An 18,699-nucleotide genomic window follows, 5' to 3' on the forward strand; every position below is an offset into this window, starting at 1 on the left:
ACTCTTATTCATGGTACAGGGGAAAAGGCAGTTATTTCTGAAGTTATCATCTATAGAAGCTTTCTGACACGTAAACCTGGAGAGCAGTCTTGGATTCCTGGTATGCAGAGATTGCTCAGAGATGAGCATTTATTTAGTGTTGAAAGGGATTGGATAATATTTTGTTGTACCCTTGCATGCATCAGAGTATTGTAATGACCTCTTTGCATATTTAAATTAAACATACAATGGAGGCTATTGCATTTACTCTATTTACAATACCTATACATGTAAACCACTCAAAATTAACTTGAGGTAAGATGGGCAACAATAAATTTTATAAATAATTTTTTAAAAAAATTGTTAGCAAGTTATATCCCATATACTTGTTCAGAGGGCAATTAAGTTTGATCCAATGTTTTGTCATGCAATCTGCAAAATATGTAGAAATAGTATTGCATTTATAGGAGTTTCTAAAGAGGAACATTCCAATATTGTTATTAATAAGGTAGGTTTAGTATATTTATTGAAGCATTAATTTTGTACAGTTGAACAAACCAGTCCTTGCTCATGTTATGTTTATCTGCTGCCTTTATCAGGTGCTCATTAATGAGTGAAGAATCAAAAGGGGTTGGGACAGTAGCTAAGAAGCAATGGAGAATAAAACTTTGGAAACTTCCCCATCAGACCTAAAGTTAGTGGCCCACCCAAGAGCAAAGAGTAAAGTATGGAAGTACTTTGGCTTTGATACCAATGCAGAGGGATGTATATTACAATGGAAGAAGATCTACTGCCGCATTTGCATGGCACAGATTGCTTATTCAGGAAACACATCCAACCTCTCTTACCATCTTGAAAAGAATCACCCAGATGAATTTTGTGAATTTGTGAAAAGCAACACCGAGCAAATGAGAGAGGCTTTTGCAACTGCGTTTTCAAAACTGAAGCCTGAATCATCTCAGCAGGTTGGTCAGGACAACTTAATTATGAAACCAAGTCACAATTACGAGAATAAAAAGCATCAGGAGCTGACCTCAGCAGTGATTAGTTTAATCTGTGAAGGGTTACATCCTCCATCTATTGTTGATGAACCCACATTTAAGAGTCTCTTAAGAACGGCTGACCCCAGATACGAACTTCCTTGCAGAAAGTACTTTTGCACAAAAGGAATTCCTGAAAAATATGTGGCTGTTAGAGAGATTGTGTTAAAAGAATTGACAGACATTCCATGGTGTAGCATATCAACTGATATATGGAAAAGTCATAGTCAGAATAGATCCTATGTAACATTGTCTGTTCATTTTCTTAGTACTGGTTCTTCTGGCAGCTTGGCTATTAATTCTCGTTGCCTAAAAACATTTGAAGTGCCAGAAGAAAATACTGCAGAGACAATTACGAGAGTCCTGTATGAGATATTCATTGAATGGGAAATTAATACCAAAGTTTTTGGGGCTACTACAGACAATGGGAAAGATGTAGTGAAAGCTTGCTCTCTTTTGGACATCTCAGTACAGATGCCATGCTTAGGTCAGACTTTCAATAAGGGTATACAACAAATTTTTCAGCTTCCTAAATTGAGCAGTGTCCTATCTAGATGTCGAAAACTGGTGGAATATTTTCAGCAGTCTGCAGTAGCCATGTATATGTTGAGTGAGAAGCAGCAACAGCAGAATAGTTTGCATTGCATGCTTATGAGTGATCGTGTTTCCTGGTGGGGCAGCACACTTGCCATGTTGCAACGTCTTAAAGAACAACAGTTTGCCATTGCTGCAGTACTTGTGGAAGACAGCAATAATCACCACCTGATGCTGGAAACTAATGAATGGAATACAATTGAAGGGCTGGTGGATTTGCTTCAGCCATTCAAGCAGGTAGCTGAGATGATATCTGCTTCCAAGTACCCAAGAATAAGCATGGTGAAACCTCTTATCCACATGCTGTTAAATACAACATTAAGTACAAAAGAAAATGACTTAAAAGAAATAAGCATGGCAAAGGAGGTGATTGCCAAGGAACTATCAGCAACATACCAGCATAATCCCGAGATAGACATGTTTCTCAATGTTGCAACTTTCTTAGATCCGAGATACAAGAAATTGCCCTTTCTTTCAACTTTTGAAAAACAACAGGTTGAGAACAGAGTGCTGGAGGAAGCAAAAAATATCCTGGAAAATATAAAAGACAATACTTTAAGGCCTGAAGAAAAATTGTTTGCAGTGTCAGAAGAGCCACCAGTGAAAAAAGCGGCAATTGCTTCCACACCGCCTCCTACTAGTGCTATCAATAATATGCTTGCAGAAATCTTTTGCCAGACGGGGAGTGTTGAAGATCAAGAGGAGTGGCATGCTCAGATTATTGAGGAACTGAGTAATTTCAAGTCCCAAAAAGTACTTGGGCTTAGTGAAGATCCACTCAAGTGGTGGTCTGATAGACTTGCTTTGTTTCCTGTTTTGCCAAAGGTGCTTCAGAAATACTGGTGCACTGTAGCTACAAGGATCTTTCCAGAACGTCTTTTTAGTTCTTCAGCCAATGTTATTAGTGCTAAAAGAAATCGGCTAGCCCCAGCTCATGTAGATGAGCAGGTTTTTCTGTACGAGAACACTCATAGTGGATCTGAAGCTGAACCTGATGAAGAGGATGAAGGAGAGTGGGGATTGGAACAGGACCACATGATTAATTCAAGTAACACAGGAAATGGGAGCAGCGGTTTTTTAAATATGTGTGATAATGGCTTCATGTAGAAGCAATAGACTTTCAGGCAAAAACTAATGGTCTTAAATTACTAAACAAAAAAAACTATTTTAAAAATGTACATAGTGGACAATTTCAACATAGGTTTTGTATGTAGAATATGTGAATGAGTCTGGATCATGGTTGTGATTTGTGATTCAAGAAGTCAAACCAGCATAAAAGTTATAAGTATAAAGTCAGGAAAAGCTACAGTTATGGATTTAGAAATAGGATGTTGAAATATTAATTTATAAATAATTGGTTAGTCACCTGCTATAAAACCTCTTTAAACAGTATTTTCAGCAAAACATCACTTAAGGTCAATATGCAAAAGTTTTTAATTTTTAAAAGTTTTGATTTAAGTATTCACACATTTAAATATTTAAAGCTTTTAAAAGGTCAAATTATCAGAGATTAATTATGTAAACGATCTAATATTTAATAGACTCATGTTATTTCTGACAACCAGAAATAACACAAGTCTTTGTTGTTAAGTGTTATTGTTATTTCCTTGTTGTTAAGTGTCCTAAAATAGAAGTGTTAGGATTTTTATTTTTATCTGGTTATATTATAGTGAAATCTTTGCACATATATTGGGCATATGCTACAATGCAGCCTTAGGAACCTATAGACTTTCAGATATAGTTGAATTTTAATATTCTGTTCAGGAACTCTATATCGTGTTTGTGGTAACGAATAATGATAGAGCAATGTTGTCATCTGTTCTATAAACTAAATGTAACCTTTCCAAAATTAATATAATGGCAAAAATATTAAGGTTGTTCTATCAGCAAATGAATATGAGGTTGAAATGAATATAATGTTGAATTATATCACCATATTGTTACAAGTCATTAGTTGTGTATCCTGTACTATTGCCAAGCAATCATTTGCAAAGCTTAAGAGTGCTTTTTTCATTTGTTACATTCAAGAAAACTTCTCTATATAAAGTGACATCATGCTTCTAGGCACCATACCTGATGTATCACATTGATATATATGCTTTGCTAATTTATTCCATAAATTTTAAACTTCTGTTGCATGGAAATACCTGTGCCAAATGGTAAGAGTTCTCATTATGTCATACCTGACATGAAATTTACCTACTACTAAATTTTTGTTCAACATCATGGCATCTCATGTTACTCAAACAGAGTATATTTTTTTGCTTATAAGGGTTAAAATTAATGTTTTAGCCATTTGTAGAGTGCTTCAAAAATTCTCAGCAATGGTTGTGTTGCTGAAGTGATAGTCTTTATTATTGAGAATTACCAGGCTTTGGAAGGATAGACTTAGAATTTTTTTTAAAAATAACTGTTTTGATGTTGGAATTTCTTTGTTTGGTATTTAGTCCATAATCTTTTTTTTTTAGTTTTAACCCAATGCTTCCGCCCTCCCTTTTTTTGAGGTATCGTTTATCGTTAAAAATTCTTCCAACATAAACAGTTCTTGAATGCTTATCATGTTTATCCTCTTTTCCATAAATGATTAACTACTTTATTTAGAAAATCAGCATAGAAGAGTTTTGAGTTATGACACATAGATTTGTGTGTATCAGTTTATGTCACCAATATAAGAAACTCTGCCCTGGAATATACTGTACTCTTATAAAGATCCAATAATTACTCAACCTATTAAAACCCAACCTATAAAAACAGGCATGGATATAATTGTGAAATTTCCTATTCTAAATAGTTGTTAGATAAGTAAGAAATGTATGACAAAAGTCTTCTGCTGTTTTATTCAGATATAGCCGATGGAGCCCACTTTGAGCTTTGGTTTCTATAAGATGATCACGGTATGATAAAGCACTTTCACCACCTTATCTGAGCTGATTTTAAATTTTTGTACTTTTGGCTGGTACAATTTTAAGTAATTAATAAGGATGCAAAATTACTGTATGATGAAACATTTATATTAATTTAGTTATTATAAATAACAGTATGGTGTGTCTTAAGTCTATGCAACATCAGATTGAAACTTCAACACAGTGTAATCAGGCATTGTTCCTCTTTGGATTTTATTAAAGTTTGTTGCAAAATCAAAACCAGAAGCACACTCAGATAACTGATTGAGTTGGATTCATTAACTTCTTTATAAACATAGTAACAGATAAATTTACAATACAATTAGCAGAATTCTTCTTCAAGCAGTTACAGACAAAGAACAGTTAGTTTCATTTCAGCAGACTTTAGAGAGAGCACGCACAGAGTGGGCAGAGAGTGCAGAGAGGACTGTAGCCACACCTAGCCTTAAGGTTAGGTTTCAATTTCGATTCTCTGCACAGACTCAGAAGTGTTCAAGCTCCCATTGGCTGACTTAGTTGTTATGCCTATTCATTGGCTAGCCTTGTTAACGTAGCTCTCCCAGTCATGAATATTCTAATAGATCTGAAGCTACAAAGATGCTTGGGAACAGGAGAAGACATGTATGGCTGCTTCTCAGTGCTTTCAGTGCCTCTTTAAAGAAGACACAGGTTTTCCGGGACCTATCCATACAGACAATTGGGAGAATGCTCAATTTTATATAGGAGCCTTGTCAGCCTGCTCAAAGGGGGCATGAGTTCACTGAATAGGTTTGGCTCATCTCAAATACCTATTTGCTTGGGATCAACAGCAACTATGGACATCACATAACTTCTTTAAGGAGGTGTTGACAGGTGCAACCTGCATAGCTATGGCTATTCTGGAACACCTTTGGAGTTTTAGATCTGAAGTGAAGTATATACCTGTTATATGTAGTGCTTGACTTACCGTATATACTCGAGTATAAGCCGACCCGAGTATAAGCCGAGGCACCAATTTTTGCCACAAAAACTGGGAAAACGTATTGACCCGAGTATAAGCCGAGGTTAGAAAATGCAGTGGCTACTGGTAACTTATAAAAATGGAAAACAATAAAATTACATTAATTGAGACATGTTTTAGAATATTTATTTTAAAGAAAACCAGTAAACTAGCTCTGTAAATTTAAAAGAGGGTAAACAAATTAACAATATTAACAATAAATTAAAAAGTAAAAAAAGTAGCTCGATCAGGAACAAAGCTAAAACCTAAGAGTTAAAATCCTTCAAAACTGGATTCCTTCTCATCATTAATTGGATTTACATTATTGTTCTGTTTTTATATATGCTGTGAGCCACCCTGAGTCCTTGGAGAGGGATTGCATACAAATCCAATTAAATAAACAAACAAACAAACAAACAAACAAACAAACAAATAAGTGTATCCAAAGAAGAGCTTCAGCATTAGCTGCTGTGAGGTTATCAGCATAGAAAACCAAATAGATAGATAGATAGATAGATAGATAGATAGATAGATAGATATAGATAGAAAGATAGACAGACAGACAGACAGACAGAAAAATAGATAGATAGATAGATAGAAATAGATAGATAGATAGATAGATATAGATAGAAAGATAGATAGACAGACAGACAGAAAAATAGATAGATAGATAGATAGAAATAGATAGATAGATAGATATAGATAGAAAGATAGACAGACAGACAGATAGAAAAATAGATAGATAGATAGATAGATATAGATAGAAAGATAGATAGACAGACAGACAGACAGATAGAAAAATAGATAGATAGATAGATAGATAGAAATAGATACAGATAGATAGATAGATAGATAGATAGAAAGAAAAATAGTTAGATAGAAAAATAGATAGATAGAAATAGATACAGATAGATAGATGATAGATAGATAGATAGATAGATAGATAGATATAAAGATAGACAGACAGATAGAAAAATAGATAGATAGATAGATAGATAGAAAGAAATAGATACAGATAGATAGATAGATAGAAAAATAGATAGATAGAAAAATAGATAGATAGAAAGATAGACAGATAGAAAAAGAATTCCTGTCTAGCTCTGCCTCATAACACATTATTAGATCCTATCCAAGCAAGGACAGCAACTACCACAAAATACCATTTTTTAAACAGTTTAAATCCTTTCAAAGGAGGGGGAGGAGAATCTGACAGCAGGGGGCCTTTTTAATCCGACTCACCATTGCAAATGGCTGCCTTCTTTGCTTGAGCTAGGGAGAGGAACTACGGCGTGCCAGAGGGGACAAAAGCTGGTGCCTCCTCGCTCTGGCTCAAGCAATGGCGCCCTCGTGTGGTGACTTTGTCAATGACCCGAATATAAGCCGAGGCTGTGTTTTTCAGCCCATTTTTGGGGCTAAAAAACTCGGCTTATACTCGAGTATATACGGTATTTCATTTCTCACCTCTTCAAAGTTACACACGTACTGAAAAAAGTGACTGATGATCTTTCCTTGCATTTACAATGATAGCAGCATCCCCTAAGTCAGAGATAGGCAAAGTTGGCTCTTCTATGATGTGTGGACTTCAACTCCCAGAATTCCTGAGCCAATCATGCTAGTTTAGGAATTCTGGGAGTTGAAGTCCACATGGTATAGAAGAGCCACCTTTGCCTACCCCGGCCCTAGGTCATGTGACTTGGCAACCTGCATCTATTTGCAATGGCTGTAGTATTCCCGGTTTCTTTGCTTACGACTTGCAACTTTCCTAGCTTGCTTCTGACAAGCAAGATATAGTCACTTAACAGTTGCACTGATTCAATTAACAATTGTGGCAAAAAAAGGTTGTGAGATCTTCCATGACTCACTTTAACAACACCTTGTGTAGCAACAGAAATTCTAGACTCTAATGTGGTTGTCAGACAAGCATTACCTATTCAATATTATAAGCTTGTATAGTCCTGGACAGTATCAGGGATGGTTGTCAAAGCCACAGCCTCCTGAGAAACTATGACATTCTGTACCTTCTGGGTTACAGGTTTTTTAGTTGCTAAATCTTCAGTGTTTTAATTCTACCAATTGTTCAATTTTTACCTTCCGTAAAGTTGTTTAGTTGTTGCTGTTGCTGATGACTGATTGCTTTGCAGTATATTTTTGTTATCTTGCATTCTACATTTCTAGAATGTAAGATTGTATTCAGTGTTTCATAAATTTTATAATATAAAATAGAATTTAATCTTTGAGTTATACAACCACAGGATTAGTAGCTAGTAGCATATCAGATGAAATGTGTAATGCCCTCGGAGAAGGGCGGCATATAAATATAAATAATAAATAAATAATAAAATAACTTTCAATTGTTCAATAATTGGTTATTCTAAAATCTACATGTGGATTTTTATTACAATATTTTCTTCATAAATCTAGTCTTTAAAAGTTTATGGCATTTCAAAAATTGGAATTGGAAAAAAATGAAAGAAAAATTGTCACAATACAAAATGTATTTTTTGAATTTTATGAGCCTTTATATTTCTAGTTAATTGTGATATAAATTGTAATATTTAGTAAATTGCACTAAAGTATATTTATTATTCCTGTCTTTCCCTTTCTATTATGTAATTTTTTAACCATACTTCATTTTTAATAAACATTTTGAAGTAAAAATCATGAAATGTTTTCTTAAGAATGTGTTATAGCTGCCTGACCAGGAAGGGACTCAGATCTCTGGATTCAAAAAGTCGTTGTACCTTCATAGTCAGTTACAAAATATTTTAACATTGGATTTTTAAGGAAATGCTATAGGATTTTAATTTTTTTTCTTTAACAAAAACACTTATTACTTTATATTCACAATTAATAGAAGGAATAGAAAGAGAATATATCTATATATATAAAAGTGAAAACCACTCACACATTAATCACAAAATCTCCAGAACTGTAAAGCCTAAAAACTTGAAATATGCCATGTATGTTGCTCTTGGCTTCTAGAAGATCAATAAGAAAGGATTTTTCAAAATGACCACCAGAGCATGAGTATTTCTTATATTATTATTAACAAGTTCTGGTGCTAAAGATTTCTACTTCTCCATCCCAACCTGAAAAGAAATCTGATCCAAATGCAAAACAGAAGCAGAGGAGTTTCAGTTTCACTTTTGCGTTCACAGCAGCAAGTAGCTTTACTACATAACAGTTGAGCTAAGCCACGCACATACTCCTTTCTATCTCCTTGCTCATACAGCAAATACTGTTTGAGTTTCAAAATACCCCTCAACTTTCCAATGGAAATGTAGTGAAATTGCACTCTGGGTAATGTAGTTTTACATGTGACCACATTTGTGTATTCCTATTGGCTCTGACTCGGGATGAGGGGTAATTGGAGAGAACATTCCAGCAGGTCTTTTGTCTTCACTCACTAAGCCAGCCAGCATGTAGATGCTACACCCAGAGCTGGGGTCAATTCAACCTCTTTTTACCTGCACAATGGGAAAGATTATACTGCAGAAGAATTGCATCATAACTGTGAGTTATTGTGAGAATGCCTGTAATAAAATGATCTATGATACCTTACTGTGATGAGTTAGCTGACTGGGAAAAGTTGAGCTTATACCAGAACACCAATGGATGCTGGATACTGGATATTTTTTCCTTATTTTCCTCCTCTGTTCAGATGACTCTGTTCCTTCTACCAGTTAAAGGGAAAAGAGGCAAAAAAAGCAGGAAAAGGTTTACAGATGTGATTAGTTTATAAACTTGTAATACAAGATAAAATTTAATACTGTGTTTTGCCGAAAATATGACCTACCCCTAAAATAAGCCCCAGTGAAGGGGGCGTGGCCAACACAAGAGGCAGCCCTTCATTTCCCTGGTTACCTTATGGAGGCCTTAATCACGGCCCTTGGATCAGCTGAGCTAGCAAAGGACAGGAGCTTCTTTTCATTGTATTTTTCATGATCTGCCAGCAGCCTGCGGAGCTGATAGCAGAGTTGGACAGTGATGGGGCTGGGGAGGAACATGGGCCAATCCTGGAGTCTGACCCTTGGTCAAAACAAGGGCTTTCTGCCTAGGCCTCCCAGTGCAATACTCTGCCACAGCTTCAGAGCAAACCTCCACGTCCCCTGCACAGGATTGAAAGGCTGAAGGCTTCAGACCATTTTTGGGATATGCCTCTGTGCAGAGCTCCTCAAGGATGTAGGGATGGCGGTGGTATGCTCTAAAGCTGCAGCAGATCATTGCACCAGAAGACCTCCACAGGTAACATTTCTGAAATGTTAAGTTTTAACACAGTTTTAACACCGTACTCACAGGAAAATTCCCCCTCATCACAGTTTGATTCTTTCTGTAATTTTTTGTGCTGAGAAAGGTCCGTGCTTTCTAATTCTTTCCCCTCCCTTCATCTGGCTAGACACTTCAGCTTTTCCAGAAAACTGTATACTAAGGTGGAGAATCCCTTGTGGGGTGTGATTGAACTTCCAACCACAACAGACCTGATGTGTGCTAGCTACCCCAACCCAGAAAGGAGCAGGAGGGGATGGGACTGTGGGAAGTTCTGGGATTTAAAATCCGCAAATTTTTAAATGCCCAAGAAGCTGTCCATGCTGCTGCTGGCTCCTTTGCCCTCCTATCAGAGCTGCGGGACTGCTCCTGCCTGACCTGGTTGAATCATCCTAGATTTAAAACCTGTGAAATCCTCTTGAGTCCTGCCAGCCTACCAGGGCCTCCAGCACGGCTATGAAGCAGGATCGGCGTAGCCGGTTCTTGCGTGCAATGTTGCTGCCCGGGATCAGGTTAGAGCCGCTGCTGCCGCTGGCCAAGATCAGCAGGCCATAATCGGTAATCCAGATACACCGCTGCCTAGGAAGAGAAAAAGGAGAAGAGATGCTATGAGGGAGCTCAGTTCTCAGGTTCTTCCCATTCCGGGCAGTGGCAGTGTAACTGGCTCAAATTCTGGCCTGATCTCAGTCAGCGAAAGGGGGGGGGGGGATGAATGAAAAACTGGGTGTGTGCCTCTCAGTTGACTTCCTGCGCCAAAGAGGTTGTGGAAGGGAAACACCCAGGCTGATATTGCCTTTCATTGGGGTGGGTGGAGCAAGATGGGGCTCCTCTTGTTATCTCTTCTCCCCTTCACTGGACATGACAGCGCTTCATGTCCCTCACTTTCTCAAGCAGCAGCAGCCAGGTAGAGGCAGTGAAAGAGAGCCGATTCAGATGGGCTACATGGCTTTTTGCCTCATTTTAGCAGCAAGTGAGCAACACCCTAGTTCCAGGCCTGGCACAGTGCAAACTGTGATTGCTGCCTGCTCCATAGCCACAAGGTGAGATGTGGAACAGAAGGGCCCTCAGCTGCAAGATTGTCTGGTGCAAGAGTCAGAAACCCCCAGCTCTGGAGCCACATGTGGCTCTTTCATTCCTCTACTATCTTTCAAAATACGTGCCACAACTGCCAATGTATGATACCTGCTGACAAGCAATTTATTGAGCTTTTTGAGCCCCGTATGCCAACCATGGATACATCTAAGCAAAGAAAAGTTTCAGAAGAAAACAATGTTTAATTCAATTCAACATATTTTAGTTCTATGGCCCCTCAGGAAATACTCAGGCACAGGAAGGGTTTTTTTTTTGCTCCCAGTGTTTTATTTTCTGTGGGAAATGGGTCCAAATGGCTCTTTGAGTGTTTAAAGTTGCCAACCCTGGCCTGGTGCCATGGGCTGGGCTAGGGTTGGTAAGAGTTTGATGGAAACCTGTCCAGGTATCCGGAGAGACAGCACTCCCGACCCTCACTAGCTCAATTGATTTGTGGCCTGCGCTTAATGCGCCCAGCAGCCATGAGGTGATTGTGCTTGTTCCCTCCTGTACCTAAAAAAAAAAAGACCTCGCCGAAAAGAAGCCCTAACTCTTTTTTTGGAGGTCAAAAGAAAATAAGACCCGGTCTTCTTTTTGGGGAAATATGGTATATGTGATAGTTCTGAGTACATGAAATCTTAAACCGTAATGAATCTATGGACCTGAAAGGCTCGTTGCTTTTTGGTTTTTCAGTTATTTAAAAGGAATTTTAAGAGGTACTCACTTGGTCGTGGACATTACCCACTTAAAATCACATCTTTTTTTTGTCTCAGAGTAAAATAAGGCTTGCACAAATATTTGGTGGACCTTCCTGCATTGTGTATTTCAGAGTTAGACTTGGTATCGGCAGTGATAAAATCTACATTGGAAATTATATACTGATCTAGATCATCTCTGACAGATAAGAAATGAAACTACAGAAACATGTCACTCCATGATTACTGGCTAAAAATTAGGCCACATGTTCTTAATTACGAGAAATCTCTCTTGTATGTCTTTACAACACTGGCCTGTACTGTACCTGCATCTGTGAGCCTAGCCCAGGGGTAGGCAAAGTTGGCTCTTCTATGACATATGGACTTCAACTCCCAAAATTCCTGAGCTAGCATTATTGGCTCAGGAATTCTGGGAGTTGAAGTCCACAACTCATAGAAGAACCAACTTTGGCTATCCCTTGCCTAGCTGATCTTTATATTGGCAAATACAATCTTTAGATTTGTGCCACAAATATGGAAAAATAAATGGATGGTAAGACTGCATTTTACCCTCCTTCCCTCCCTTCCCTCATCTCACCTCACCTTTCTTTAGCATTCTCATATATACGTAGATACAATATCATTTCAACCTCAGAGTACCCTCTGCAATCCTGCAGAGCAATCCTGCATGTCTTGTATACAAATACATTTTATGCTGATTGTTGCAGAGGCATATGTTGCTTAGATAACTTCTGTATTGATTATATCCTTGCTGTTAAGGACCGGAGAGAATATGTTATTTGCAAATTTTTCCTTTTTTGCCTGCAACATGTGCACATCTATCCACTGGAACAGATAGACAGGAATATAGAGCTTGATTTTTACTAAGTCCATTAATGCAGCAGTATTTATGTTTGCATGCTGCCTGATTTATTAGACTTTAGATGGCTCAACAGCCTCTATTCTGTCTAAGACCACACTGAATTGATGTGTTTCATCTTTTAACAATAAGCGAAATGGGATTAATTTTCAAAGTAAGGGTGTATGGTAATATATCACTTGATCTATTATGTTCAAAAACACACGCAAAACATTTTCACACAAATGGGATTTGAAGTTTCACATATACAAACTCAATCTATTAAAAAATTCAGATGACTTTCTTATTGCTACAATAATTTAGGCTTTTTAAAATGTTTTCATCAAGGCACTTTATAGGGAGGCTTTGTGGTGTTTTGTTCATTTGTTTTCCTTGTATGTAAAAAATGCTGGCAATCTTGTAACTTGATCTTTAGATCCTTTCTGCTTTCGTCCAATGTAATACAGTACATTTCATCTGCTTTTTTAACACAGAAGAGGTTGCTCTCGTTCCATATTAAAAATATCTTTCCCTTCTGTTTGGTTTTTTTAGTCTTGTTTCATCCTTCTTTTCAAAGATTTTTGTAAAATTCATCTGATTCTTCAGCAAAATCAGATTTTTTTCTCAAGTGTTCAATACTGTTCATAATTTTAAGACAAATAGCTATGTCAGTTTGAATAATCTTTTTTTCTGTATGTACGGGTAGATTCTTTTTAAACAAAAAGTGCACATGTACCTTGTTATCTGCACTATTGTTAGAAAAACTTTTTGAAGTAGGGTTAGTATTTTTTTCCATGTACTTTCAGAAACATTTTTTTATCAGAGCAATTCCAATGCTCAGTAGAATACAAATAACGGATATTTATCTATCTATTTTTCATCCATCCACCAACCCATCCATCCATCCTATATGGTTTGAGACAACTCGGAGAAGTTTACAGTATGAAGCTGCTTATCATTATCCTGCTGAAAGTGGCAGTATCTGTTCTATGTTATCTCTGCAGCTTCTGAATGGGAAACCAGAAGGGAATTTCAGGATTTTATGCTAGACATAAAGATAAATAAAGAACAAAATGAAGGAAGAAGGAAATTACCAATGACATCTATACATGTAATCATCAACTGGGCTCAAGAGATTCTTTACTTTCTAAAATGAAATTAGTGTCATTTATTATTGATATGAGGCAGTCTTGTGAGGACTGCTTATTTATTTGTTCTTTCTTTCTTTCTTTCTTTCTTTCTTTCTTTCTTTCTTTCTTTCTTTCTTTCTTTCTAATCTTGGGTTAAATATGCTTTCAAAATTTCCAAAATTTCAATCACTTAATTGGTTAATTTGTTTTGCAGTTTTCTTTTCTGATATACATTGAACTTTGCCTGGAATCAATTGGGCAATTAATATGGTTTGTGAACTAAGCAAATACATACATACACACACACACATATATATATATCTGAGCAGTTTAAAAAGTTGGAGTTATAAATTATATGCTTTTCTTATAACATCGGACATAGTTAAAAGTGACAGAGATTATAATAATGTATGGAAATAAGTACTGGGACCATCCCAGAAAAGGTAGCAAAACACAGAAATTTGCTCTCTAACATAGCCATTCAGTTATATATGACAACCACGATTAAGTGGGGCATGGGGTGAGGTATCATCAGTACGCTGATGATACCCAGCTGTACATCTCCACCCCATGTCCAGTCAACGAAGCAGTGGAAGTGATGTGCCGGTGCCTGGAGGCTGTTAGGGTCTGGATGAGTGTCAACAGACTCAGACTCAACCCTGATAAGATGGAGTGGCTGTGGGTTTTGCCTCCCAGGGACAACTCCATCTATCCCTCCACTATCCTGGGGGAAAATTATTGACCCCCTCAGAAAGGGTCCGCAATTTGGGCGTCCTCCTCGATCCATAACTTACATTAGAGAACCATCTTTCAGCTGTGGCGAGGGGGGCATTTGCCCAGGTTCGCCTGGTGCATCAGTTGTGGCCCTATCTGGACCGGGACTCACTACTCACAGTCACTCATGCCCTCATCACCTCGAGGTTTGACTACTGTAATGCTCTCTACATGGAGGTACCTCTGAAGGGTGTTTGGAAACTTCAGATTGTGCAGAATGCAGCTGCGAGATCAATCATGGGCTTCCCATGTTACACCAACTCCGCAGTCTGCATTGGTTGCTGATCAGTTTCCGGTCACAACTCAAAGTATTGGTTATGACCTATAAAGCCCTTCATGGCATTGGACCAAAATATCTCCGGGACTGCCTTCTGCCGCACGAATCCCAGTGACCGGTTAGGTCCCGCAGAGTTGGGCTTCTCCGGAAACAATGTCATCTGGCGGGACCCAGGGGAAGAGCCTTCTCTGTGGCGGCCCCGACCCTCTGGACTCCCCCCGGAGATTAGGACTGCTTCCACCTTCCTTGCCTTTCGCAAACTCTTCAAAACCCACCTCTGCCGTCAGGCATGGGGAAATTGATTCCCCTGGGCCGTTTCCACTTTATGGTCTATATGAGATATATGATTGTTTTTATATTAAGGGTTTTAAATTGTTTTTTAAATATTGGATTTGTACTGTTTTTTCTTGTTGTGAGCCGCTCCGAGTCCTCGGAGAGGGGTGGCATACAAATCTAATAAATAAATAAATAAATTATAATATAACGGTAGGGGGTAAGAATAATTTTTTCCTGATTGTCACAACACTCACAGTCTACAATGTATGTTCTTTAGTTTATCCATTAAACATTTCCACTCCTTGGTAATATTGGACATTTATGAATTTATAAAATTAATTTCAAATTATAACCTATTTCTCTTCATACCCTGTCTCCCCCCCTTCCCCCTCAAACCCCCCCCCATCCTTTGATAATAAGGCCAGTTGGGCTTTTGAGTGCATGGCAATAAGGGCAAGCGCTTATTTCAGGGTTCAAAAAATATAAGACGGTCTTATTTTTGGGGAAACACGGTATAATGAAAAAACACATTGAAAGAAGCAAATTTACGTGACTTGTGATTATAGTAATCATTTTGTTGTTTTTCATAGTGACATAGTGACACTATCAAATTAAATAGAACTGCCAAATATTCACTCCATAGATCAACCCTGAGCTATACATATTTTCTGCTATTGCTTGTATGTTAATTGTATATTTACCTATTTATCAATATTTTGTATCAATAAATTTTCTGCAAATCCCAAGCTAATCATGAAAGATATTTATTAAATACTGTAATTTATAAATGTAAAAATGTTTTTCTTTTTTAATTTACCGGTAACTATATTTTTATGTGAAGGACTTACTTAAATAAACAGGTATTATGCATTAAATGACATCAATAGATACTGTAATTCTGCCTTTCTTATGCCTCCACAATGTATTCTTAATAGCTTAAACCTGGCAAAGGAGTGTGTCAGATAAACTTTTTCTCTTTAGTAAGTCATTGTGACACATATGACTGGGAGAAAGTTTATAGTCATTCTTTAAAAAATATATGTTAAAGAACATTGACATACATTATGGAACATTTTATGCAACTAGAGTGTAGAAAGGTGAGTGTGATGAATATGGTATATTTTAGAAATAAAGCATATATGAAAAATCAGTGGACTGTTTAGTCATTCAATATTAGGGAGTAAGATAAGTATTTCTTCTTTGTTGTTTAATGAATTTAAAAATAAATGCATAGAGAATTATTTGGCAATATCAAAAATCTGTTGAGTGGAGATATGAATATTTGCATATTATTATATATGCTATATTATTGCCAGAAAATTTAATATTCAAATTAAAGTAGGAAAATGAGTAATAAGTCTGTTGCAAGGGATACTGTGGACATTTTTGTTTCAAGAAACAAAATGACTGTTTCTAAGAGATTGATTCTGCATGTGAAATTGAGTGTTCCACATGTAGGAGAAGGGACAGAGAATTAGTGGATTGGAAGATGAAGGTGAGCACCAAGAATATAATGGTTGGGTGGAGTTAATTAATTAGTTAAAAAGGGGAATTGAAACAATAAAGACTCAGCAAATCTGTTGACCCATACAGATCATATGCAGGGGTGGGCTACTGCCCGGACGGGGTGGGGTAGTGAAAATGGAGCTCCACTCCAGAGCACCCAATTTGCACTGAAAGATGTTGAAAGAAAATGCATAAGCCACACACACAGTGTGGTAGTGAAATTTTTGGTAGCCCTTCACTGATAATATGGCTCAGATTCTAACACAGCAGAGTAAGTATATCATTGTTTTGTTGAAGATAACATGACTCCAAATTATCATCTAACCAATCTGTTGACTATCATAAATCAGCTAATCATCAAAACCCCAAATGAGAAATTGGTAAGCTGATTCTTCCAATAGGAAAATTCCAAAATAAGGAACATGCCACAATCTAATCTAGTCCTCCAGCATTTCACTGAAACCCATTGTGAATCCATGTGGTAAACTCTAAACAATATGGGAGACAAACTGGCTGCCTTTGTTGACCAGCATATTTTCATGTTTATTGAGAAGATGCATGAAAACATACTAGTCTAATAATCTGTACCCAATATCCTTCCAAAAGGGAAAACTTCTGAACCTGGCCCAATGTTCATTCAACTTCTGAATTCTTTAATAGACTATCAAGAAGGGAGTACTTACCATACACCTGTGTCTCAGTACGGACAATGCCACCATTCTTTCCACTTCCCCATTGAATATGAAGTAATCCATTGGGATTCTTGCATTTTTGCTATATGAGTTTTGAACTTACCATTAACTGAGAAACTAATATATTCTTAAGAGGTTTCTTTTCCACTCTTGGAATTGACAACATTACATAAATATTATTTAAATACTAAAGAATTTTATTACAAGCCTGATATTGTGATATGGACAATTGAGATATTATCCTGCAAGTTCAATGTTAAGCACTGTCCTTCACTTGACTTGCAATAATTGATATAACATATTTGTTGAAGTGACTGTTTCATAACTAAGGTAGTAATCTGCATATGATCTATAGCTATTGCACTATAGTCCCTCAAGATGCTTCCTAATCCAAGCTTCTGAATGCCCAATTCCATGTATTTAGACATTCCACTAATTTTTCACTGTATAAAGACTACCAAAGTTCATATTCAAATATAAGCTCCAAAGCGACCCAAGATATCAATACAACTCACAGAATAGCCCAAAGAGAAGTTCCTTCAAGATGAGCTCCAGCATGAATCTGAAATCTTAGAAGACTAAACCTCTGGTCCCAGTGACCAACTCACATTTGATCTTGAGACATCATCCTGGGACATGTATATTTGCCTTTATTCATGAAAGTGACCGATGCCTAGTATATACCATTTCAGTGTAGTTAAATGGTTTTATTTAATGTGGCATTGTATATTAAAATCACCGAATTAAATAGTACATTATATTATTCCATTGTTATTTACAGCTTTATTTATTATTATTTATTTATATTCCATTATTATTTACAGCTTCCATTATTATTTACAGTCAGTTTTTGGGGCATTTATTAAAATGTGATTGGGAAACATTTCAAAAAACAAAAAAAATGATAATATTGACTAAAAAAACCATTTTTCTTATCATTGTACTGATTATACATGTATATGTATATGTACATGAGTATGTGTATAGAAACATAGAAACAGAAGATTGACGGCAGAAAAAGACCTCATGGTCCATCTAGTCTTCCCTTATGCTATTTTCTGTATTTTATCTTAGGATGGATATATGTTTATCCCAGGCATGTTTAAATTCAGTTACTGTGGATTTACCAATCACGTCTGCTAGAAGTTTGTTCCAAGCATCTACTATGTATGTGTATGTATATGTATGTTTATATCTCCCTTAGAAACAGTTGCAACTACAAGCATAGTTGTAATTAACATGTGAAATGTTGGTCAGTGATATTTCTGTTTTGATGAGCAATTTTTTGTTGCAAAATAGTTCGTAACTATTTTATTTTGTCTTTTTGGGCAGTTTTTCCTCTTCAAAATGGTAATGTTGCCATAGTAACTGGAGGAATTAAAGGAATTGGTTACCATACTGTGAAGAATTTGGCAAGACTTGGAATGCACGTTATAATAGGTATTAATGTTGTATTAATGTCTGTTAATTGCATGTTTTATCCTGTTTATTAAATCCCACCAGAAATATCTGAATAGCATTTTAAATCTAGTAATTTCCCTCAGAAGAAGATTGCTTTGTAACATAGAGACTTGAAGAAGAATATTTGATACAATTAGGAAAATATTTAAGTTATAGACACTGAACAGGTTTAAGAAGATTGCAGTCGGAGAACAAATATA

General features: G+C 36.7%; 1 protein-coding gene across 2 annotated transcripts in view; it reads left to right on the forward strand.

Annotated features, from left to right (window-relative positions):
- Window positions 1-18,699, forward strand: part of LOC139166800 (E3 SUMO-protein ligase ZBED1-like) — a 147,227-nt gene that overhangs the window by 7,595 nt on the left and 120,933 nt on the right. Inside the window, exons 1-2 of one of the 2 annotated variants that reach the window (XM_070750885.1) lie at window positions 618-2,586; window positions 18,371-18,478. In XM_070750885.1, coding sequence (XP_070606986.1) covers window positions 633-2,586; window positions 18,371-18,478 — 2,062 coding nt within the window. In that variant the 5' untranslated portion in view covers window positions 618-632. Of the gene's footprint in view, window positions 1-578; window positions 6,365-18,370; window positions 18,479-18,699 lie in introns of those variants that run through there. The other variant, XM_070750884.1, reaches the window with a different exon arrangement.

Source organism: Erythrolamprus reginae, chromosome 4, assembly GCF_031021105.1.
Source record: "Erythrolamprus reginae isolate rEryReg1 chromosome 4, rEryReg1.hap1, whole genome shotgun sequence".
NCBI lineage: Eukaryota > Metazoa > Chordata > Lepidosauria > Squamata > Dipsadidae > Erythrolamprus > Erythrolamprus reginae.